Source organism: Pogonomyrmex barbatus, unplaced genomic scaffold (assembly GCF_055798465.1).
Source record: "Pogonomyrmex barbatus isolate J1 unplaced genomic scaffold, ASM5579846v1 scaffold7, whole genome shotgun sequence".
Taxonomy (NCBI): domain Eukaryota; kingdom Metazoa; phylum Arthropoda; class Insecta; order Hymenoptera; family Formicidae; genus Pogonomyrmex; species Pogonomyrmex barbatus.
Window position 1 is genome coordinate 2,170,440 of NW_028297171.1, and position 24,233 is coordinate 2,194,672.

Consider the following 24,233-nt stretch of genomic DNA (forward strand, 5'->3'; position numbering starts at 1 on the left):
TAATTTGGATATATAGATACAAATTTGAAAATAATTTTGTTGGGACAAATTATTATGTAAAACATTTAAAGTACAATGATAATATTGTAAACACTTTTGATATTCTAGCAACCAATTTAAACATCTTACATAAATATTTTGAAATGGCCTAATAAAATTATTTTCAGATCTGCACCTGTCCAAATTTTTAGATATTTTAAAAGTATTCTGGATTTCTTTAAAAATTTTAATATTATGTCAACGTGAAATAATGATACAATATTTTATTTATCCAATAACATTGCTATATATTTTTATTCACATTCAATAAATGGTGCAGCATACAAAAATATATCCACTCGCGATAAGCGTGTAGAATAACATGGACATGGAGGTAGAATCAGTACGGAACGACGGCATTTGAAATAATAGATCATCCTATTATAATGGATCACCGTGAACATGCGACGATGCATCTATAAATTTTATGCATCGCAATAAATATGTATTATTATATATTTCGTTGTTAAGCGTTTTACCGTGCTTCAAGCATTATCTTGCTGCAAAACCGAACGCGTCAAAGCGGTATTTTGTACTCTTTAGCTTCCTCGTGATTACACGCAGGATATATCTGTCAGACATGTAATAACATTATTAAAAATATATATTTCTCACATGTAAGTGTTCAAAGCGCTTTAGCGTGGTAGCCTTTTTTTAAAATCTTTCATTTGTTCGAGTTTTCTTTTTCTTTTCCTTGATCACTCTGGGACAATTCCAACCAGCCGAAAGCAGACTGATCTTCGATTGCGCAGGAACGATATGTTTCCCTTGAATCGTTAAAAATTCATTATGATCGCGAATTGTATGGGCAGATTTTGGTACCGTAGAGTGGGAAATCGGACTCAACGGTTTTCTGCTGCAGTGCAAGACAGCAGGCGAGGGTGCCAATGATCTGAAATTTATAATCCTGATTATCCTTTGATTTCAAATTTCTCAATTTTTATTTAAAAGGAAGGTTTCAAATTTCTGCAATCAACACACCTAGTTTTGCTGCTAGGAAATCTCGAAGTGTCTATGGGAGCGAGTCGAATATTTTTCGGCCAAACGGTAGGACAGACGGGAGCTTGCCAGGTAGAATAGATATTCGAATTTTTTAAAGCACTCGACTTTCTCGCGGACTTTCGGAAGCCCGAAATATTTCGAGCCGATCCTAAAATATTAGCAAAATATATATATATTAATATCAATATCTTAATAAATCAATATTAAATTTGAATATTTACCTTGACAGGAAGAAATTTGGAAATTTTCGTTTATGAATTTAATTGGGACAGTTTTTAAAGTAGAAAAACTTTCTCGTGTAGACACTGTAAAAGGCACAGGACTTACAACAATTCTCTCGTTAAAGATAGTTCCAAGCTTATTTCTACCTATATGTGGCGTGCACAGTCTTTCTTTCAAAGCATTATCATCTCCTGGATTGACAAAATCTCTTAGTCTATTTGCAGAAATTGAATCTTTTAGTCTCCTAAAAATCAAATTATATCAAGTAAAAAAATCGCTCTTGCTTTCGATACTTTATTTTCTTTCTTAATCTTACTTTTGAACTCCTTGATGATCTATATCGTTCTTCATTATCTGAAGGGAGCTTTCTATATCCAGTAGTCGGTTTCTTATGCTCAGAGACTTGTTCTCGATATAATTGGGCGAGATTGCCTCCTCTGTCCAATTTGTTTTCAAATTTCTTGACAAGTTTCTATTACCAGGAACGGGAAGTATTCTTAAAGTATCATTTAAATCGTCGCGTAAAGAATCTGTATCCATATTCTTTTCGTTAAGAAAAAGTTCTAAGATTACATATTCCATCAATGTATCGAGAACTTCCTCGAATTTCGCTCTATTCAATTTATATTGTATAAAATCTTCTCCACTCTGCAAAAATATAAAGACATAATATATATACAGATTACATAGTACATGCTGAGGAAGATACTTTTTTTCTTTACCTTCAACAACAGATTATGTTCCAGAAATACTTCATCATTTTGTGAATTATCAAGCTTTTTTGTCTTTCTATCATTTGAGCTGAGAATATTGTTCCATGTGCTATCACCAGTACAAGTTGGAACTTTGCCGACTATTCTCAAGTACAAAATCTGCGTTCTCCATTGTATACATTCGTTCAAAATAGATTCTTGAAACAACTGATCATCCTCTTCGTAAAAGGTTCTTTCTATGGTTGCCCACTGTTCCTCCAATTTCTGAGTCACTGTATCCTCCATCTCCTGTGACCAAGAAACAGATGTTGCTGCGCTATTGCCATTGTATGAGACATCGTTATCGCCATCCTTCCATGATTTCTGCTGTGATAAACTGGGTAATCGAAAGCGACTATACCATTCGTTATCCAATCCATCCTCTTCATTTTTGAATCGCAACAGATGTTGAGGACTGTTTATCTTTTGCGTCAGTGGATTAATCCTGCAAAAATAAATAACTTTTGTTAATTTCGTCAATTACGATTTCGTCAATTAATTCCTTGCAATTTTTCCAAACCGTGTGAGCGTGAACAACTTACGTGCTTCTTCTAAGGCTATTTTTTCGCATCTCATGCCTCCCCTGAGGGTTTCCTCCATGAACGAGATCCGATGGACGATTCTGTTGCACTTTTGATGTGAAAAGACAAGAACCTACTGACGTTTTCTCGATTTCTGATGTTCATAACGTCCTCGGTTCGAATTTTTCAGCAGAGCAGTCGCGTCGCTGCCGCGCGTACTTTTATCATTCATAATTTCTATTTTACGCGCACCTCACGCAAACCCATTATCGATCCCGAATCCAAATCGTGACTGAAATATTGACCAGGGTATAACAGAGGCAAACCAACGAAGAGGTTGGCTCCACCCCTATGCGCATGATGCTTGATACTGATAGCGAATTCCATTCATTACACTACTTCAGGTTAATGCACATTAAAGACTGCTACATATGAAATATTTAAATATGGCAGCATAATATCACTTCCTTAATAATGAAATTATTAATTCATATTCAGCTAAATAATGACAAATTCATTGTTGACTATTTATATAATCATTTTGAAATGTTTATGTATTTTTACATTTCAATAATTTCATGTATATTAGCATTTAGTATGCACTAACCACAGTATAAGTAGATACAGTAAGTTCACTCAATGTCGGCATCTTTGATCTGAAGTGAAATGGTCAGCCATAATGTTGAGTGTGCAGCGCGGGCAGTTTAAAATAATAAGCATAAAATAAAATAAAACTATATATGTAATTAAAGAGAAACAAATGCAATAACTTATGCAAATTAATAAATATAATAAAAAAAGGATTATTCAAAATTTTTTATTTGCATTTAATTCACATATATATCACATATATTTACATATAAATTTATTTCCTTTACAATATATGTATGTACATACAAATGCAAACCACAATTATTAAATATACAAAATATACAAAAATGTGTATTTACGATATATGGTGTATATATTGTTGTACATATTAAAAAATAAAATTATAGATAAAAATTATAGAATTTAGAAAGATCTATTAATTGATAAAATCATTTATGATGTGTGTATGTGTGTGTGGGGGGGGAGGGTGTACAATTACAAAAGAAATGAGGTTGAACTTTTTTAAGTTTGTTCTTTTTATTGACTCATCCTATGTTGTAGGTGTGTGTTAATTTCGAATTCACTTCTTTCTATACTTAATTTTTCTTCTTTTACTAGAGTCTAAAACCAGCAGCACACGATGCTTTTTTTTCTGCTGGTTTGCTAGCTGAATTTGCGTGCTTGCTGAGCTTTTGTCTTTAATTGGTATATTCTTTTAGATCTAAAAATTGCCGCTGGCTTAAGCGAAGATACGCCATATATAATATCTAAAACAGAATATAAGAAAACAGAATATTCAGTTCGATAGTTCCACTTTTTTTATTTATAACAATAATGATAATTACAGTTATATAAGTTTTAACAAATAGACAATAGATGGCTTCAATCGGCAGACTGGGTCTTTGTATCGAATAATTTTTATTTATCTGAATTTAAAGACATGCCTATCGCAAACTACGTGTCATTAATTCAACGATCTTGCAACGTAGCCCACTCAAAGCTAAATCTAAATGCAACCCTTTCCTATTAAATCGATAATCAAACTTGAAATCGATTAATCCCCGACTATTGAAAAATATTTTTATTACGAAAAATATTACTCCAGCCAGGAATCGAACCTGGATCGCTCGCTTAACGCGTGTCTTATCCATTCGATCACTGAGGCATGTGGTAATATTTATCGTAACAACTGAATAAATAATTTTTGAAATATTACCACATGCTTGTTAATAAGATAAGTAAACACAAAGCAAGAGAAAGAGAATTGTAATCGTTTCAGCTATTCAAGTATATTAGAACAAGCTTTTTATTTAATGAGAAAAGAATATTATAAATCCTTAGGTTGGATCTGTTGCAAGTCCATATTAAGCATAAGCATACAACGAGCACGAGTGAAACACGATATCTAATGTAAACATCTTATCTAGCTCGGATCTTGTCTTATCCCGCTTAGCTACCCCAGATTCCCAGAACCAACATCCTTCTTCTACAAGAATCAGACTTTGGCCAGCCTATAAAAACGGGGTTCTTCTGGGGCGCACAGCCATTATTTCTCAATTTTTCATTTAATATTAAGCCATTTTTTTCCATTCAATACAGAGGCCCATTTATCCAGCACTATTTTTCTAAATTCTCTTTTAGTGTGGGTTAGCATTTATCAATTATTATTTCTTTTCAATTTTTTATTCAGCTAATAAATTAAAAGCGGTGAGCAAGTCAACTTTTCAAAAAAATATCCAGGCTCATTCTTCACTAATCTCGATCTTAATCGACTATCAGTAAGTCTTTTGTTGATTATAAAATAATTTCATTACAATTTTCGAATTCTCATTCCATCTTACTTAAAGTACATCTTACTACATCTCTCATTTCCTTATCCTCTTTTCACTTTATCTTCCCTTTTCTTTCTTTCTCTCTCTCTCCCCGGTGTGGACTACTTGAGACCTCATTGAAGGTCCTCGAAGGCTCCTGGTTATTTTATCTTTTCTTTTCTTTCTCTCTCTCTCTCTCTCTCCGATGTGGACTACTTAGGACCTCGTTGAAAGCGAAGGTTCCCGATTATTTTACCATTCCTTTTTTTTCTCTCTCCCTTCGGTGCGGACTACTTGGGACCTCGTTGAAGCCTCGAAGGCTCCCGGACTCGTTATCTACATATTTCTCCGTCTCAATCTCTCCTAATTTCCTACCTTTACTGTGTGCGAAATTTCTCTTACTTCATTTTTTTCTTTCCCCCTGTAGTGAATCAGTAGTTGACATAGATTTTTCAGAAGTATCGCCTTGTAAAATTCGACAATCTGACCGTTTATTAAAACTACCTCGTCATCATTATAGTGGTGGAGAGGCGGGCGTACAGAGTCAGAAACAAAAAAGCGAAACGAAACAATCCACCGACGAAACAATCTACCGAACTGCTACTCAACTTCGTCAACTTCTTTTACCACTCCTCTTGAATCTCCTTCTCCCCTTCCCAATTAATCTCTTCTGAATCTCCACTTGACTCATTTTCCCAACTTTTCTCCGAGTTTTCTACTGGTCCCATGGGAAATTCATATTATGCATTTGATTCCGAATCTATCATTGACTTAGAAGCCCTATCTTCCGATCCTTTATTCTCCAATGACAGAAAATCCCTGTTTCCAAATGTTGACATAGATTTTCCTGAATTATTTTATCTCTCAACTCCTCCTCCAGAACAAATTCAAGCCTACTCTCTTCCTTAATTTTCTATTATATACATACATACATATTAATATTATTAATTAAATAATGTTATATTAATATTATTAATATAATAATAATAATTAAATAATGTAATAATAATTAATTAAATAATGTAATATTAATATTATTAATTAAATAATGTCAATTTTTTGTTTTCATTAATTTAAGTTTATTCCCAAACATATTTTGTAATGTATTACCGGGTAGGATCATCGCTTAGTACACTCTTACATTCACACCTCTCTACTTGAAATCTTACGATGGCCACCGAACGATTGTAATATCCGCGATAACATACACGCATATTACTCACCCACATCATTTCTCTTGTTTCTCAAAAGGAAACATGTACAACATTAACCATATTAAACATTTAATTTAATTTTAAATTCTCTTTATTCTTTTTAAAAACCCCTCTTATTCCTCCCATCCCACTGATCGCACAAGTCTAATAGGAATTAAGTTTCTTGATTAGAAAATGACCGACCACCGCACGTCTATGAAATAGCGTCATAGCGTTCTCGCATTACTGATCTAGGGTGCATTCCTTTATTCACTTCGAGTACTACGAATAGCGTTCCGATATAGAGAGTAATGTACTCCGAAATTACTGCCTTGAATTCTATGACGTCATTGATCTTGACGTACTTCCTGTTGCGGCTATTGCAACCAGCGAGGTAAAGCAGTTAGAGCACAAAAATGGCTGCTTCCATGGAGACTGAAATAATGATTGATGCTGAAGAAAATAAAGCGTATAATATAAAATAATATAATATAATGAAATTATGATATTATATAATATTATGAATTATTTATTGTTATTAATTTTTTTATTATTGTTATTATTAATATTAATATTATTATTAATTTTTTTTATTATTTATTATTTATTTTTTATTATTAATTATTTTATATTATATTTAATATATATAATAAAATTATATTTTTTTTAATATTACATATACCAACCATTTTCAGTTGGAGCTTGAAAACGTATTGCAACTACGTTCCGTTTTATAATTTTAAAGCAGTTAGAAAGTACGAAACTAAAACGCAACGATACACTTCCATTACGTCATAGCATGAGTACTCGGAATGAATAAAAAAACGCACCCCTAGTGCCAAGACTTCCCTAATAGCACATGATATCATTTGAATATTCTACATTCGTACTGAAAGTACTGTGGTCATACGTACTATTGCCTAATATACTAGAGAATATTCATATAACATCTTGATAGTATGTCATTTCTCATATATTCTTAAGCTCATCTTCAGAATATATCGAATATTCTAGCAGCACATGATACAAATATTCTGTATTTATACTAAATGTACTGTGATCATACTGAATATGCTAAGATTATTCGGTATATAAAATCTATGTATCCCAAGTAGCAAGATGACGTCATTGTGACGATGATTTAAGGTCATTTTTTGTCAGTGTACTAAAAAATGACGTAAAATAAACGTAACATTTTCACGAAATATTATAATAAATATATTGTCATTTAATCGTCATTTTTAAATCATTTTTAATGAATAAATAATGAAATAACATTATTAATTACTATCTTTCTTAATTAACTATAATATATAAATAAGAAAAATATTTCCCATATTTAAAATAATTTACAATTATTAACAAATTCATGAAAAAGTAAACAAAATATATACAACAATTTATAAACAATTTTTATAATAAAAATGATTCTCATTAAACATAATATAGGTTCATGGCTCTATATATGTAATTTAATTATCTATAAGAATTACATATGCAATCAAGGTTTTAAAATTAAGATTATTTATATGACAATATAATAGCATTCATTAACCGGATCTATCATATCTTATGTCAAAATTCCGTGTTCACTTATATTATTTCAGTTGCAGATTTCATCCCATTATAGAAATTAAGCAGCATCGAGCAGAATCCCAAATAGGATGGATTTTAAAAACATGCAGTGATACAAGATAAAAAATGTTTCATTACTTTCTCTCATTTTTTTCATTTTTTTTTTTACTTATTTTCCGTAAAAGGTGTTACGTATATTATAGATTTTCATGATCAATATGGCTGTCTAGGATACACTTATGCATGCCCTATATCAGGAGTCGGCAAAACGCTGAAATTGGGCACGGGCGCCCGCGAGTGCCCGCCTATTGTGCATATCTCAGGAGCGTATCTATTTTTATAATATTTTAATATAATTTTTTATAATATTTTAATATAATTTTTTAATATTTTTAGTACCTTGGGATAAAGTTCCGCATTTCCAAATGAAACTTAATTTATGGATCAATCAATTTCAATCTCGACAGTTGTTGCATTTTTCAAATTTATTATCTGTTGCCATACACATTCAAGATAAGCAATATGAAGAATATATAAATTCACTTTAATTATTATATTGCTCCCATATTAATATTGTTCCCGCAGATATATAATTAGAATTAATAGATTTAAAATGTGACACTGCTTTTAAAAATCATTTTTTATACAATGACTGACATTGTACAATTTTATTCATATATATCTCAAGAACGATTTCCTCGACTACATGCTGCAAAAATAATGAGTATGTTCGGTTCTACATATTCATGAACAATTATTTTCTATTATGAAATTAAATAAATCGCGATTACGCGAATAGTTAACAGATTCACATTTGAATTTTGCAATAATTCGTTTAAGTTGTCAAAACGATATCGTATATAATATCAGAAAACTATGAATCAAATACTAATTAAATGTTATAAGAGTTGTTTATTTAATATTATTGTAAGAATTGTTTATTTAAAACATAGATAGTTATTAATTTGTGCTAATTCTGGATCTGAATTTGTGCAATACAATATTTTTTTATTCCTTGAACAGTACATTCAATGAACAGACGTTCCTGCTATCCTCTCTTCTCACTTTATTGCGCCTAGCCGCCTAATGCTAACCCCAGCGCGCTCGACTGTTGCGGGCATTGGGCGAGCAGTGCCCACTTGCCGACCCTTGCCTTACATGATATACTGTTTTTAAACCATTTTCATCTTGTGGCCATACTGCGGAATATTCTCCAGTACATACTAGAGATTAGGTTAGTGAGCGGTAGTAATGATCTAAGTACATTCCACAGTATATCGCAGTATTTCGAATATTCGGAAAATATCTCGAATATATTTGTATGATATCCTGTGGAACGTTCTTAGAATAGACGAGTGCTATTAGGGAAAATGTTAATTGTCTTAAAAATATCAAAATATATTTTGTTTTCATAAAATTGTACCACTTACAAGTGGTACAGTTGAGATTACCTATATTGTAAACATCATATATAAAAGTCACATAAAAAGCATATAAAAATCACATGAAATGCGAATATAAAGCCGAATATAAAGCATTTAAAAAACTTTTAGGATATTTTAACTTTTAATCTTTGTATAACAATATAGAAATTAATGTTACGTCTAGAATTATTAGTTGAAGGAATGAAGCATGGAAGGATGTACCGAATATCCTCTCGCAGATGGCCGCTCTGGAGCGTGCCTGCGAATCGAACGCACCGTACAGGTCAGACGATACGGGTCAACGTCTTGAAAAAGACGCTATGACTCTGACTGCGTGACGTACGTCCGTCGGTCCATTAATTTAGGCAAAAGAATTTAATTTCTTTTGCCTGGGATAGGACCATTATACGATCCCCGAGAGCGGGTGGGAATGAGCGTGACGAGAGGATTAAATTATTAATGAATAAATTAATTTATTGTTAAAGTAAACATTTAATTAATTAATGTGAAACGAACAAAATACAAAATACAAAATTAAAACACAAAATACTTAACATAAAAGAGAGAATTGATACGCATAGTGATTACTCGGTAGATAATAGTAACGGTTAATCCTTTCGAATGAGCGCATGAGAGTGGAATAAAATTGCATGTAAGTATAGCACGCGGGTATTACAAAAATGCAGAGGTCGACGGGGATGGCAGTTCGGGATAAGACTCTACATTAAAATATTTAGGGCCAATGCTCGGTTTTTGCAATATAAGTATATAAACAAAAAAATAGAATAATTTAAACAAATAATTATGTAAGTGTAAAAGTGTTAAATCTTAAGCACGGTAGGCTCAGAAAGGTAAGTAAGGGGAAGGGGAACAAGGGGAAACAATCGATATTTAAGTGGGTAGATTGATGGGTAGATCGTATTTATCTATGCGACTTACTATTGTGATGATAACAAGAAATGTCGTTGCAGGTAAATCGACGAGAGACAAGCGGGGGTCGGGACTAGCGGCCAGTGATTGATTCTCTGCAGGGTGCTCCTGGGATTTCGCAGGAAAGCAGAAGAAGAAAGGAGGGAGGGTGTGCGACGGGGTCCGACCACGAACCAGTCGTGAAAACTCGTAATTATTTTGCGAAAAAATACCACCTCAGCCAGGAATCGAACCTGGATCTCCTGCTTACCGGGCAGGCATCTTATCCCTTCGACTACAGAGGCATGTGATGATATTTATCGCAAATAACGTATTTAGAATAACACGTCAACAATACAATGATACACATATATACGTATATTACAATATACATATATACATATATTCTCTCAAATCTCCACGACCGGTACTTCAGAGAGATGGCCCTATTCTTTCGATAGGTCTTATCCATTCGACCACTGAGGCATGTAGTAATATTTATCGCAATAACCAGATAAATAATTTTGAAAGAACGCTTAAGTGAAGAATAACAATAATGATAATTAGCCGATATATATTTCAACAAATAGATAATAGAGGCTTCCATCGGCAGACTGGATCTTCGTGTCGAACAATTTTTTATTCGCGCATTTTTTATTCCGAGGTTTCAAACATGAACTGTTCAATGAATCGAACAAATCGTCAATTTTTTGAACAAATTCGGCAGTGTATAAAGAAGCAGCTGGCATAATTTCTGCCGTAACAAAACTCTCGATTGCTGCAATAACAGAACTGCTAAGATGTCTAGCAGCTATCTTAACTTTCATTTTTATATATAAACCTTCAAATTTGAAATGTTTACTTTTAAGTTTTGGTAATGTCTTGAATATTCTTTTTTGATCTAAATTAAAAGCAGTTTTTATGTAATCAAAATCAGTCTCTTTGTATTCAGAAAATTTAATTAGATTACGAAGCTTGGCATTTTTAGTTTTTTAAAAGATGAGGAACATCAAAAATAATGAATTTTTGTTTCTTATTAACTAAAAAATAATTAATTGGGGCTCTCGATATTCTCACAACATAATTGAACTAATGCTGCTCGATTCGTGGCACCTTGATCATAAATCGTTGCCATTACATTAAATCCCTCTGTTTGTAAACGTGATATTATTGTAACAATTATATCTTTTAAAGCTATGGTAGAGATTGTACTTGCCGTAAAGTAATAGGCTATGACCTGTTTCCAAGACTTACGAATGCCCCTCAGCATTAGAATTAGTGCGTGATTTGCTGCTTTAATTGTACGACCTAAGTGTCCTAAATCTTCAATTTCAAAAATATCTTGTTTATTAACTTCGTATTGAAATCCACTACTTAACGACATCTCATCAAACATCAATATATAATATATAATAAACAACAGTAACGATCTAATGGGTGCATTTTTTTGTATCCTTATTCTTAAATTGTCTAAAATTGTTTCATTTAAACCAATCTTAAAAGGGATCTTTGAAAGCATCTGTTTTAACAATCTAATAGAAGGCAATTGAAAATGAGTTGTTAAATATTTATATAGCCGAAGACTGCATTTATAAATAGAAAATGCTAAAGTTTTATCTTGAATTGTCCATCGTCTTCCAGCAGGCTTTCTATTAGCATTTCTAATTTGAGATTCTATAAAATGTAATGTGTGTATGTTTTGTAACTGTGTTTAAAGAATCTTCAATAAATTGAAATTTCTTTCTGTTATACAAATCCTTTGAAGTTGCGACATGCTGTCTTTCATTTTTTTTTAAATTTTTGTAATTTAGATATTTTGCTAATTGTGTAACGATATATTTTGTACATTTTTTTAGACGACAATTGTTTTTGTGATAAACCGATATCTTTCAAATATCCCTTCGGAGTCACGGTTTTATTATGCATTTCATTATTGACTAGAAATTGTACATTTTTATCTGAAACAAGCATTTCTACATCATTTTCATGATAAGTTAAATCTGTATTTTGTATAACTGAAGAAGAAGCAAAGTCAGAAATAAGTGCTGGATAACTATTAAATAACGCTTGAGAAGTACAAGGAGTATATCAGTATAAGTTGTTGAAAGAATAGCTTCATTGTAATTTATGTTATCGACACTCATCGGAGGGACCTCGCATTCAGCATTTTTATTTATATTCATTAAAGGAGTGAATCGAGTAGATTCATGTTTATTGATCGAAGAAATTTGATTGTACATTTGGAGTATACAACTTGCACTTTGAAGAGAAATTGCATTCCAATTTAATTTATGCTTTGATATATTCATAAAATGCTTAGGCTCGAAATGTTCTTCACAGATGCGAAAATAATCATATTTCACATCTTGACTAACATTCCAAATTCTTCTCCATTTATTTTTAAATTCAATATTTTTGGGAAATCTATAGAAATGTTTTGATAAAAATTATTTACTGTGTCAGTGTAATATGCAATTGTACATCTTGGATATTTACATGTACCTAATAGAGATGCCATACTTCGTATGCTTCACTATCACAAGAATATCACAGAAATTATTTTATATACATATGTTATATTATATGTAGCATATCACTTGTTTAATATTATGTGGCTGAGCCTCTTACATTGGATGTTTCATAGTGTATGTTCTGGAAAAATAAAATATAAAAAATTATAACACAAGATTCGATTAAAATATACAAATTTATAAATTTGTTTACTTTTTGCTTGTGTTTGCATACGTTCCGTGTTCAATAATTTAGTATTGTTGGATCAGCGAAATAATCTGAAATAAAATTTATATTAATATAGCTTTTTTTCTTTAAACTCTGTTTAAAAAATTAATAATTTCTTTTGTCTCGACAAAATCAAAGAATAAAAAATGCAAATTTATGTTGAGATTATATTGTCACAAAGGCTTATTTGAGACTAAAATTTGAATACAAATTGATAATATTGTAAGAATTAGACGACCGTAAGCGGTCATGAAAGAGATTCGGAATATAAACACTAACATAGAGGAGCCGTCGTGGTCGTGCAGACTAAGTGTCGGATTGGTAGACGAGGGATCCCGAGTTCAAATCCAGTCGGTCTCCGTTAATTTTTTCCGAATCTAATAGATATCTTTCAATCTCAGAAGTGGGATTCAGCCTATGTTACCTCAGAGAAGATTCAGCCTATGTTACCTGACAAGTCGATCGTTCAGGAGTGAACGGAAAAAGTCGGGGGTAGTACTCCAAAGTCGTGTCGGTCGTTCAAGAGAAATGAACGGGAAAAAAAGTCGCGGAGTAGTACTCCAAAGGAGTCGTGTCGGTCGATCAAGAAAGTGATCGAAAGTCGGGAGCAGAAGCTCCAAGTTTCGGATAAAAGTCCGATAGAGGAAGACTCGGTACATTCGGGACGAATGTAATACCAGAATGGCCGAACTGTAAGAATTAGACGACCGTAAGCGGTCATGAAAGAGATTCGGAATATAAACACTAACAGAGAGGAGCCGTCGTGGTCGTGCAGACTAAGTGTCGGATTGGTAGACGAGGGATCCCGAGTTCAAATCCAGTCGGTCTCCGTTAATTTTTTCCGAATCTAATAGATATCTTTCAATATTAATATATAAAAAATATGATAAATTAGATCAGTTTATTGTATCTCTTATTTATTAAATGAATTAATTACTTAATTAATTACTGCGTTGATTATTGGATGATTAACTAATTAAATAACTATTAGTCACATAAAATATTTAAAAGTTGCCGATAAAAGTTGAAACGATCGGAACTTCCGTAATGGAGATCATGCTAATGCCGTAGTGTTTTCTGATTGGTTACGTCAATCCCCACTTTCGAGTACCCCCGTTTTTCCCATGTTACAAGAAACCATGATACAAGCTTCACTCCCGTGTAAACAATCACGATTTCGATTACAAGAGAATTAACTTAAGGGTCGGCAGGAGAGACTATGGAGACCTCTATCGGAGATAAATTCCTTTTCATATTACGGCCAAAATATTGCGAAAAAAGCTATATAATTATGATATTTATAATCAAAATATTCGCCTGACGAAAGCTACAGAGCGATTTTTGTAAGAAAATGTGTAAATAGATAATTCATTTATGCGTAACTAGATTTGCATTATAGGGCAATAAGGTGCAAATATTTTCATCTATTGTAAATTTTTTCAAGAGCCAAATTGCAAAAGTCAGCTCTGTAGCAAAAGTCATAATTTTATAAAAAATACGTAGAAAAAAATTCATGGCAGAATATTGCTTCTATGAGATGATATATGGGTATACTCAAATATATATCTGCACTGTAAATAAAGAGTAGATAGTTACATTTATTTTAATCATTTAATAGCTAAATTGTAAAATTGGCTCTGTAGGTAGTTTCGTAATTGTAAAAGAAATTATCTCAACAAAGTTTCATGACGAAACATTGCTTCTATGAGACAAAATATAATTGAGTACAGATACATCTGCGCTGTAAATAAGGAGTAGATAGTCTCATTTACTTTAATTATTAAGAGCTAAATTACAAAAATCGGCTCTGTAGCAAGCTTCGTAGCTTTATAAGAAATAAGCTCAAAAAAATTTCATGACGAAATATTGCTTCTATCAGTCAAAATAAGGTTGAATGACGAGCACCGGATTTAGCAGAGCTAGGGGAAATTCTTTGTGGTATCACACTGATCGCTTGACAAGGAAAGTAATAACACTGTCTTTGTCTCTCGTTTACTGTGCATATGAGTAACGTCCATGATACACATCTAGCATACTTCGCATACGAACTGTCAATAATGTTAGACAAGGACAGAATATACATTATCTTTGTTTTTCGACGATGCCGTTTCGGTCACAAAATACTTTTAACCTCCTTGACCAGAAAGCAGTAGCGTTATGGGGATAATAGATGCCCTCTTTTTATTAATTTTATTTTTGCATGTGCAAATATATACAAATATGTGTATAAATTTTAGTTAACAGTTATATAAATATTTTAGAAAAGTAATGGATAAAAAATAATTAACCATTCTTGAGTTTTAAAAGAAAAATTAAACAATCGTAAAAAGGTTTGAAAGAGTCGGCGCAATTGGAGCGCAATAATATATAACAATTTATTAAACGATGATCATAAATACAAATAAAAACACAAATATAAACTAAACACAAATAAAATTAAATCAAATAACGATACATAATAATTAAATATGTATCGGCTCACGTTTGAGCCATCTAGCGCAAGGAAATACCGTTCAGTAATAGTTCGTTCGTATACATAATCTCATACTGTCATATTTCTAAGATGGTAAATTTTTTTACTCCAAAGTAGCTGCATGACTCAGTAGAACAATAAAAATGTGGATTGATAACTCCATATTTCAACGCAATAAAAATTTTTTCCATGAAAGATTGAATACATAAAATTGTCAAATGTCAATTGTCATAATAAAAAATTTTAAGATTTCAGGTAGAGTCACATATTAGTAGAAGTAACCAAGTGAAATTAATTATGTCCACAGTTATTAATTTATTTCACTCTAATTTATTTAATATGTGACTATGTAAAATCTTTAAAAGTTTTTGTGACAAGTCTAAAATGAAAAATGATTAAATTCTTTTTATTCGGACTTGAGACTGATAGTGAAATTACAAAATCTGTATATGTGCGTGTGCATACTTGTGTGTGAGAATAAATATGTATATATGTATATATAATGTATATATAAATATTTAAATAGGAGATGTAATTTCACTGTTAGTTCCAAGTCCGAAAAAGAAAGAGGGCATCTCATTATTTGATCATTTTTCAAATAACACAATTTTTAATTTGCTATCAATTATAAAGATAATTCATATAATATAAATATCGAAATTCGATATAATATAAATCAAATCTAGCAATACAAAATGATTCGTAAACAGGATTAGTTAAAAAGTAATAATTGATGTGTCATTGTAGTTTTAAATTTCCATGTTTTCCATAAGATTATTAAATTTTTTTGTAACAAATGTGAAAAATAGTGAAAAATATAATTTAACTGAAATTTTACGATACAATATTACTCGCATTTGGTCTAACTTTGACTTGATTTTTAATTTAATAAAGAATAATTAACAGCGATTTTATAGCAATGCGGACAAGGATTTTATTCTATCACTTTATTTTAATGTATTAATTTTTTCTTAAGCCTGGCATTATTGTAATGATAATTTTCGGTGTGTACGAAAAAAAGTAGATTAAAAAAATGTAAAAATAAAACAATTCCTGATCACGAAATTGCATAAAGATTATACCTTTTTTTACCTTTTTTGAGGACTCAAAATGGATAATACTTTAACTTTGCTGTCAAGTGCATTTTAACCTTAATTAATTTAAATAATAATTTAATTTAAATAATAAATAAATCTATTTGTTTATTGACAATTTTTATTTTTTAATTATAAAAATTATAATTATATTTTTCCTCCTCTCAAATCCATAACCACAATATCCTCCCCTTTGCCTCTGATTCTGGCTTCTCCTTAATGGGGGAGGAAGAAAATGCTGCTGTTGTTGTTGGGGCGGCTGCTGCTGCTGTTGCAGCAATTGCACTTATTGTTGCAATTGCTGCAACAATTGCTGCTGTTGTCTTGCTCTTTCGCGGCAGCGTTGGCAGTAATGTCGTTCTGCCTGACGACTCTGTAACAAATAATTTATAAAATAATTTATATTTTATATCAATGTGACTCCATAAAATAAAAATTATTGCTAAATACTCCGATTTTTTGATAATTTTATCTCAGCACTATGAAGAATAAATAAATCAGTTGTGTTACGTAAAAGATTATATACTATTTTGAAAAATAGCAATACCTTTTACTTACTTTGTAATGTCACACAAACACTTTTTAAGTTCCTTTTTAATTTCCACTTACTTTTTAATGTTTTAATCTTAAAGAAATTAATTTTAGTATTAAATTCATTTGATTTCTACAATTTTTGCCAAAACATTTTTTTGTGAAAGGCATAGGAAAGAGATATTGGAAATATTTATATTAAAATTGTCGATTTTTATCAAAAAAATTTACAAAAAAATGAAAAATGTTTATTTCATTTAATATTATTATATTTACAAACACTTCTTGTGGTGCGAGATTGACACCCGTACCATCGACTGCCACATCATTTTGGACGATATAGACCGACGGGGGTATTATAAATACCGAATTTGGAGATGGCAAGGGTATGGAAATATATTCGTAAAATTTGTAAATATATATATATAAAGCCGAACACGCGTATTTAGAAAGACACGCGTATACACACACACACATAGTGCACACTCGGAATCGTTATATATTTGCGCGAAATCGACAAGTATAATGACCGTACTTTCGTTTGTTTTCGAAACAGAGATAATAATGTTTGATGGTTTCGAGCTGAGTGAATAATTGTCTGCGTGCATCTTTTTGAATGTCTCGACATGTAAAATTTAGAGGTTTAATTAATTACTAGCAATCGGGGAATTAAATTATTAGCAACGTTGATAATAACCTGGAACATTCAAATTGTAATGAAAGCGAGAATAATAACAAGACGGAAAATATTTTGACGAAGAAATGTATCCAACAAAATATGTTACCCGGACAATCAATTTGGCAAAAGGAAGAGGTACATTCGGTTTCGAGATTTAAAGGAGTTAAGACGCTTCGCGAGATTTCACTTTTGTAAAGCCGGAATTAATTAAGTGATATGATATATTAACTCAAAATATATAACTCAGAATTCCGTCTGAATCTGATTTTTCTACACTCATCAATCCGTATCACCAAACTAATATTATTTAGTATACACAATAATTATTACGGTTTATCTCCTCCACCAGTTCGACGTCGCGATCCATCGCGACGCGTAGCCGAATAACAATTGATGATCACGCCGCCATACACAGCACAGCAGCGTGATAGGAATAGGTGAGGCGCTTTTGTTTTTTAGAATCGCAAAGGACATCTCGAATCTTATAGAATTACTCACTAGATATAGTGTTCGGTGTGCAAAAGATTAATTTTTCTTCTTTATTCATTTTATTAATAATGGGAAAAGTTAAGAAAGCGTGGATAAAACGCATCTCTTTATCACAGAGAATGCGTTTAGTTCGTCAACATAATAAGAATCTTGAGGATTTCGAAAGGTTATCTTTTCTGTTGGAGAATTGGAAAGAAATAAAGCAGGTACATCGCATGAATTAGATATAATATCGAAATGAAGAAAATATAGGTAACAATGAATCGATATCGCAATCTCTTTCAAATACGTCTCATTTATTTATAAATATATGTACAACGACACACGTCCAATCAGATGAAATAATAGCTGATTTTTTAGATAATGATTCTGTCGGATCTGTGTCGGATGTTCGAGAATTTTGTGAGAAAACACATTCTCCAAATGAAATGCACATAAATATGGATATGAGAAGTGTAATTGATAAAGATGAATCAATATCGGAATTGTTATCGCATGAAACATTTCCTCAAATTTCTGTTAATGCATGTGCTGTGATGAAGAAAAGTAAAATGCAAAATAATATTAAAGATGTTGAAGATATCGAAGATATTGAAGATGTCAAAGATATCGAAAATATTATTTTGCCGATGAGAACATTGATGCAGGTCGTTTGCGTTCTGCAGAGCTCAGTAGACGATGTCTCATGAATTTTGAATACGTTTACGCTGAATTGCAAAGACTATCCACTCATTGGCTCAATGAATGTTGTCTTATGATCTCATTATAACGAAAACAAAGCGTTACGGTCTCAAAACCCAATATTTTGTGGAATGTCAAATGTGTCATTTCCAAGATAACTTTTGGAGTGAACCGATGGATGATAAAATATTGGATGTCAATAGAGGTGACACTATATTGACAGGGACTGCACAAACAGCTGAAGAATTTCTTGCTATTGTGAATGTTCCATGCATGAGCAATAAAACTTATATTAATTATCATAATAAAATGTCGGAAGTCTTCGCCGCCGCCGCGGAAGAAGAAATGCGAGTAGCTGACGAGGAGGAGAAACGTTTAGCGATTGAAAGAGGAAATATTAGATAGATGGTATTGTACATATACCCATAATAACAAACGGCTCATGGATGAAGAGATCTTACCAGTAATAGTTTTGATTCTCCATCTGGAGCAGCTATTATTACGGGATATTATTCTCAAAAAATATTGTTTGTTGGCGTAAGAAATAAATATTATGTAGTTTGCGCAAGAGCAGCTAAAATTAACAAACCCTAAGAAGCATGTATGCTTTAAGAATTGGGGAAATAATCAAAGTTCTACTAGTATGGAAAGTGATATAATCCTAAAGGGCTTCACATAGTTTAGACATAGTTTAGAAATGCACGGATTAATTTATAGTAAATATATTGGTGATGGAGATAGCAATGTAGCTAAAACATTGAGAGATTTCCCACCATATCCAAATATCATTGTGGAGAAGATTGAATGCACAAATCATCTTCTTCGCACTCTTTCTAATAAAATACGCGAAGCAGGGAGTACTGGTGGTAGAAATTTTTCAAAATTGAAAAAATGTGTTACGAATAGCGTTATGAAAATTCGGAACGCTGTCGTAAAGGCTGTAATTTTTTTCGCCGTAATAGCAAAGCATCTTGACAACAGAAAATTGCAGGATTAATTAAAGATTTAAATAATATACCTAGTCATGTATTTGGCGAGCATAAAGGTTGTGCTTCGCTTAAGTATTTTTGTAATGGAGAACGAAAAGAAAGCGGAAATCTTGTGCCTCAATTACAAATGGCAGGATTATATTTCAAAATAGAAAGCGCAATGAAACGCATTATAGATAACGCGGATAGTTTGTTACATTGATTTACTAGTAATTCCGTCGAAAGTTGCAGTGGAATTATTAATAAATTAATTGGCGGTAAACGCATCCATTTTGCTATGAAAGGTTCTTATGAAACACGCGAAAAAGCATCCGTAGTGCAATTCAATACATCACAAGTATTCACATTAAGAGTTCTGTCGTGCAATGGAAAAAGAGCCACTCGCATGTGCGAAAGTAATAGAACAACAATATAATGACTAAAAATTTAAAACAGCATGAGCGAATATGCGCGACGAAAGAATTAGGAAAGGTCTAGAAAGGTCTTTTTATTCGTACTTCGAAATATGTTGCCAAGATGTTTAAAGCTAACAAAGATTATGGACCAAATGTTGAACGACCAAATATTGAAGACAGTGTGTACGAACAATTAAAATCCACTCATTATGAAATGTTAATGGAGCAACAGCGCAGTCGTGTCGTATTGGAGTATGCAACGCGGGGTCAGCATGAGAACCCGCAATGTCATCACGTATGACAGAAGCTTCTCACTGCTTCAAACTTTAGAAAGATTTGCAGCAGAAGAGAAACAACTTCGTGCCAAAATCTTGTGAAGACTATTCTGTATTCTCCTCGATTAACGAATGCAGCTATTGAATGGGGTGGAGAAAATGAATGTCTGTGGCACGAAAGCAATTACAGGAGGAATTGGGAGTAGAAATTAGTGATTGCGGACTCTTTATTGACGAGGAATTCTCATATTTTGCTGCGTCACCTGATGACATTATTGGAGACGATACGTTGAAATTAAATGTCCTCATGCGGCGCGACAAGTGTCTCCTATCGATGCAATGCTCCATAAAGTTGCGAATATTCATCGCATTTTTGATAAAACTGATGACTCTCGTATGAATCAAAGACACGCGTACTATTTCCAAGTATAAGGGCAATTCCACATAACGCGAAGAGATTATTGTATTTTTGCCATGTGGACGCCTTTAGGATTAAAGTACACGATTGTTCAGCATGATGATACATTCTGGAGAGAAAGAATGCTATCACAGCTGAAACGAGGACTGTTTGGTTCCTAAAATAATTGATAGTAAAATCGCGAGAAATATGCCAATATCACATACAATACGTCATTGAACGCACAGAAGGCAGCTCAAAAAAAGAAAGAATATCATTAAATGAAAGAGAAACATTCACTATATCATAAAATATAAAAATAAAAAAAAATGAAAAAATAAAAAATAATAAAAATTTTTAAAACATTTAAAAAAAATATCTTAATTATTAATCATAATATAATTTATTTTATAATATAGTGGAAAACGTTTACTCACTCTTTTTCGTGTAATGATATCCTACGTGGGAAGAGGAGGAGGGCAAAATTCTGCTTATTACTTATAATTAAAATATTTATATATATATATATTATTGATTGTTTATTAATTTTCTACTTTTAAATTTTGTTAAAATTTGAAAATAATGCATTGCAAATTAGACAATTTAAACTGAGAAAATGATTGCGTTGCAAAGTATTTTTATTATACATTATTAAATTTGCAATGCATTGTTTTTCTAAAACACAGAAATAAGCAGAAAAATAAAAAAGATATGAGAAGATAACATTATACAGAAACACACATTATTAATATTATATTTTGCAAATACAAGTAAATTATAATAAAAAATATTTTAAGTAATTTGCTAATAAGTGCTTCTCGCTATGTAATTGAAGTCACTTTGTGACGCAATCACTCAGTTTGAATTGCGATCCACTCGAATTTATTAATTCGTGTTGTATACGAAATATTGTACGCAACAATAATAATCAATAAAATAATATTTATATTTTTATGCATACAAAAAATATGCCAATTTTATGTACATATATGTATAATACATATTATTTTATGTATATATTGATTGCAATTGTCACGTACATGGTAATATTTTTAATATTCTCATCTCAAACATTTTATTTAATTATATCATATTAAAGGAATTGCAAATATGGTTACACATATTTTTACTTTTGTTAAATAATATTCATTGAGATAAGAATATAACTACAAGTACTTGCGCTAATTGTTGTGTTTCCGACAGGCGTGAGGACTGTTATGCATGTTGCATGTTTTCAGACACACAAGAAATTAATCTTTGTATGTATAAATGCATGTGATTTAATTATAATAATTTCAATATAATTTATTATAATTGCTTAAATATTTTATTTTGTAAATCCTTTATGATTTAAAGATATTCGTATTAATATATGTCTGCGTGCGCGGCAGTTGTTTGTTGACATTGTTGCAAGTATAACATTTAAACTGAGAGACAAGTTATCTGCAGTGTACAACTCACGTAAATGGAAAGGCAATTTTTCAATATAAAATAGCGTCCAAAGAAAACATGTTTACGCACAAAAGTTCACATATTAATTGCATATTAATTAATATTTATATGAAAAAATTAATATAAGAGACATAAATCTCAATCTATAATTGATGTTGTTAAATAAAAAATGCTGAACAACTTTTAAATGTATGCAATAATTTTATTCTGTAATAAATTTTATTCTGTAAAAAATTATTTATTTGTAATAAAATTACATTTATGTTTGTAATAAAAACTTGTTATGCTATTATAATTTTAATATTTCTTTTTCATTTAACTTGATTTCCTTAATTTAGTTCCTTCAAATTAATTTTTCTTGTATTTACATATATCTATCATCTGTGTTTATACATAATATGTATAAAATATGTATGTATAATAACATGTAAATTTATAACGTGTAAAGTAATTGAAAATTAATCAAATATCTTATAAACATTTTTGGCTGAGATTTTAAGACGGTAGAATAGAAACAATCAAAATAGCTATATCGCATAATATGTAATATATGACATCTTAATATCTATGCATCTTAAAAAGAGACAAACAGCATAATTGTCAGTTTTTCTAAGTTCTCTGAGATTTTATCCGCGTCAGCAATAGATTAGTATTAGTGTATATGTGAATACACAACCATATATGAAAACAGATATTTTATTGTTCGAAGTTAGCAGCCCTGATCTCAGAGCTTTGCGCTTTCACCGCATGAGGTCCCCAAGATCAATTCGGAGTTTGCCCATTCGGACTCCGAGAACTTACCCTTAAGAACTGAAATGATATATGTAGGTGGCGATTGTGTATCTGGCTATGATTTAATTTTTATATTCGAAGTATGTTCTGATAATACAAATTAAAGGCGCATTCGGGATATACTCACCAAGATATTACACAAATATTCTGAGTATATTACATATAATCAGAGTACGCAGTATAAGTAGCAAAATTTATTTGTTATTTCCTGAGTATATTCTGAAAATATATATCCTGAGAAATGATATTATACAGAGATATTATGAATTTTCTCCGTATATTATCGATGATTATTGTATATTCCGTATGAGTACAGAATATTTATATGATCATGTTCCGTTAAGGAACAGGAATCAATCAATATGAAATAGAAATGTGATTTATAATTTATCGTACATTAATTTAATATTGCAAAGAACAATATAATAGTTTTACTTACCATAAAGAATAATTCTTTATTTAAATAATATGAAACTTAGTTTCATAGACACGTATTCTGCGATGCGATAGACATTATTTTATTACAAAATCATTTCAGTGATCAGATTCTTTGTATTTTTATATGTCGATTATTGTTTAAATGTTTGCAATGTAACATTTTCAAATTTTAAGGGATATTTGTGCTTCATTATAATCACTTTCTAATTTACACAGCTATTAGCAACAGAATCAATGATAAAATTTGCTTTTATTTTGTTTGACATTACACAACATAATTTTGTTTTATTTTACTCATTTTTCAGAGAAATTTATGTGCACATATATATGTATGTACATTCTTGTTGCGTTTAATTTCACTGATTTCAAACAAAACATGAAATTCTAGAATCTATTATATTACATACATATCGCATATGAAAATCTATAATATACGTAACGTATACTATTTTTAATATTTTTCATGCGATATTTTTCAAGAATGGAATTCCTGTGCAAATAAATCTGATGCTCTATTCTTAAAACATGTCGCGAAAATACATAACATATACTATAGAATTTTCATATACGATATGTTTGAAAAATAGGATTCCTGTACGCTGATCACGCATTTTTTCACGGAATGCCCATAATATCATGGCCCATACTGGTTAGGCGCGCACTTGCATTCCCATCAGTTATTTTTCTACTTTGCGATACAGGACGCATGCGCATCACGTCGAAGTAAATGTAAACGGAGTAATCGTAACGGTCCCGAATCCCGACGTCCC

General features: G+C 31.3%; 2 protein-coding genes, 2 long non-coding RNA genes and 2 pseudogenes across 8 annotated transcripts; 2 read left to right on the forward strand and 4 right to left on the reverse strand.

Annotated features, from left to right (window-relative positions):
• Positions 1-261: 261 nt before the first annotated feature.
• LOC105433238 (uncharacterized) lies at positions 262-3,085 on the reverse strand. 4 transcript variants are annotated; one of them, XM_089082956.1, is made up of 7 exons: positions 2,558-3,085; positions 1,986-2,460; positions 1,580-1,911; positions 1,410-1,507; positions 1,263-1,346; positions 1,021-1,189; positions 262-946 (listed from the first exon to the last, which is right to left on the reverse strand). In XM_089082956.1, the coding sequence occupies exons 1-7, from the start codon at positions 2,584-2,586 to the stop codon at positions 694-696; spliced, it is 1,440 nt and encodes a 479-aa protein (XP_088939082.1). In that variant the 5' UTR covers positions 2,587-3,085; the 3' UTR covers positions 262-693. The 4 variants fall into 4 exon arrangements, with proteins under 4 accessions (XP_088939082.1, XP_088939083.1, XP_088939081.1 ...); XM_089082957.1 differs by having other exon boundaries at positions 1,263-1,507; positions 1,986-2,264; positions 2,377-2,460; positions 2,558-3,084; XM_089082955.1 differs by having other exon boundaries at positions 1,263-1,507; positions 2,558-3,077.
• Positions 3,086-10,503: 7,418 nt separating this feature from the next.
• Positions 10,504-11,628, reverse strand: LOC148934897 (uncharacterized). Its single transcript, XM_089083296.1, has 3 exons — positions 11,256-11,628; positions 10,624-11,013; positions 10,504-10,518 (listed from the first exon to the last, which is right to left on the reverse strand). Exons 1-3 carry the CDS (start codon positions 11,556-11,558, stop codon positions 10,504-10,506), a joined length of 708 nt encoding a protein of 235 aa, XP_088939422.1. The 5' UTR covers positions 11,559-11,628.
• Positions 11,629-16,455: 4,827 nt separating this feature from the next.
• Positions 16,456-17,364, reverse strand: LOC148934898 (uncharacterized). The gene is made up of 2 exons (XR_016140986.1): positions 17,153-17,364; positions 16,456-16,718 (listed from the first exon to the last, which is right to left on the reverse strand). It is a non-coding gene; the product is annotated as an uncharacterized LOC148934898 (long non-coding RNA).
• A 488-nt stretch (positions 17,365-17,852) lies between these two features.
• On the forward strand, positions 17,853-19,404 carry LOC112553006 (uncharacterized; annotated as a pseudogene). The gene is made up of 3 exons (XR_016140984.1): positions 17,853-17,992; positions 18,123-18,296; positions 18,405-19,404. The product of XR_016140984.1 is annotated as an uncharacterized LOC112553006 (transcript).
• Positions 19,399-21,296, forward strand: LOC148934899 (uncharacterized; annotated as a pseudogene).
• A 305-nt stretch (positions 21,297-21,601) lies between these two features.
• LOC148934900 (uncharacterized) lies at positions 21,602-24,173 on the reverse strand. Its single transcript, XR_016140989.1, has 3 exons — positions 23,465-24,173; positions 23,153-23,244; positions 21,602-23,043 (listed from the first exon to the last, which is right to left on the reverse strand). It is a non-coding gene; the product is annotated as an uncharacterized LOC148934900 (long non-coding RNA).
• Positions 24,174-24,233: the final 60 nt, after the last annotated feature.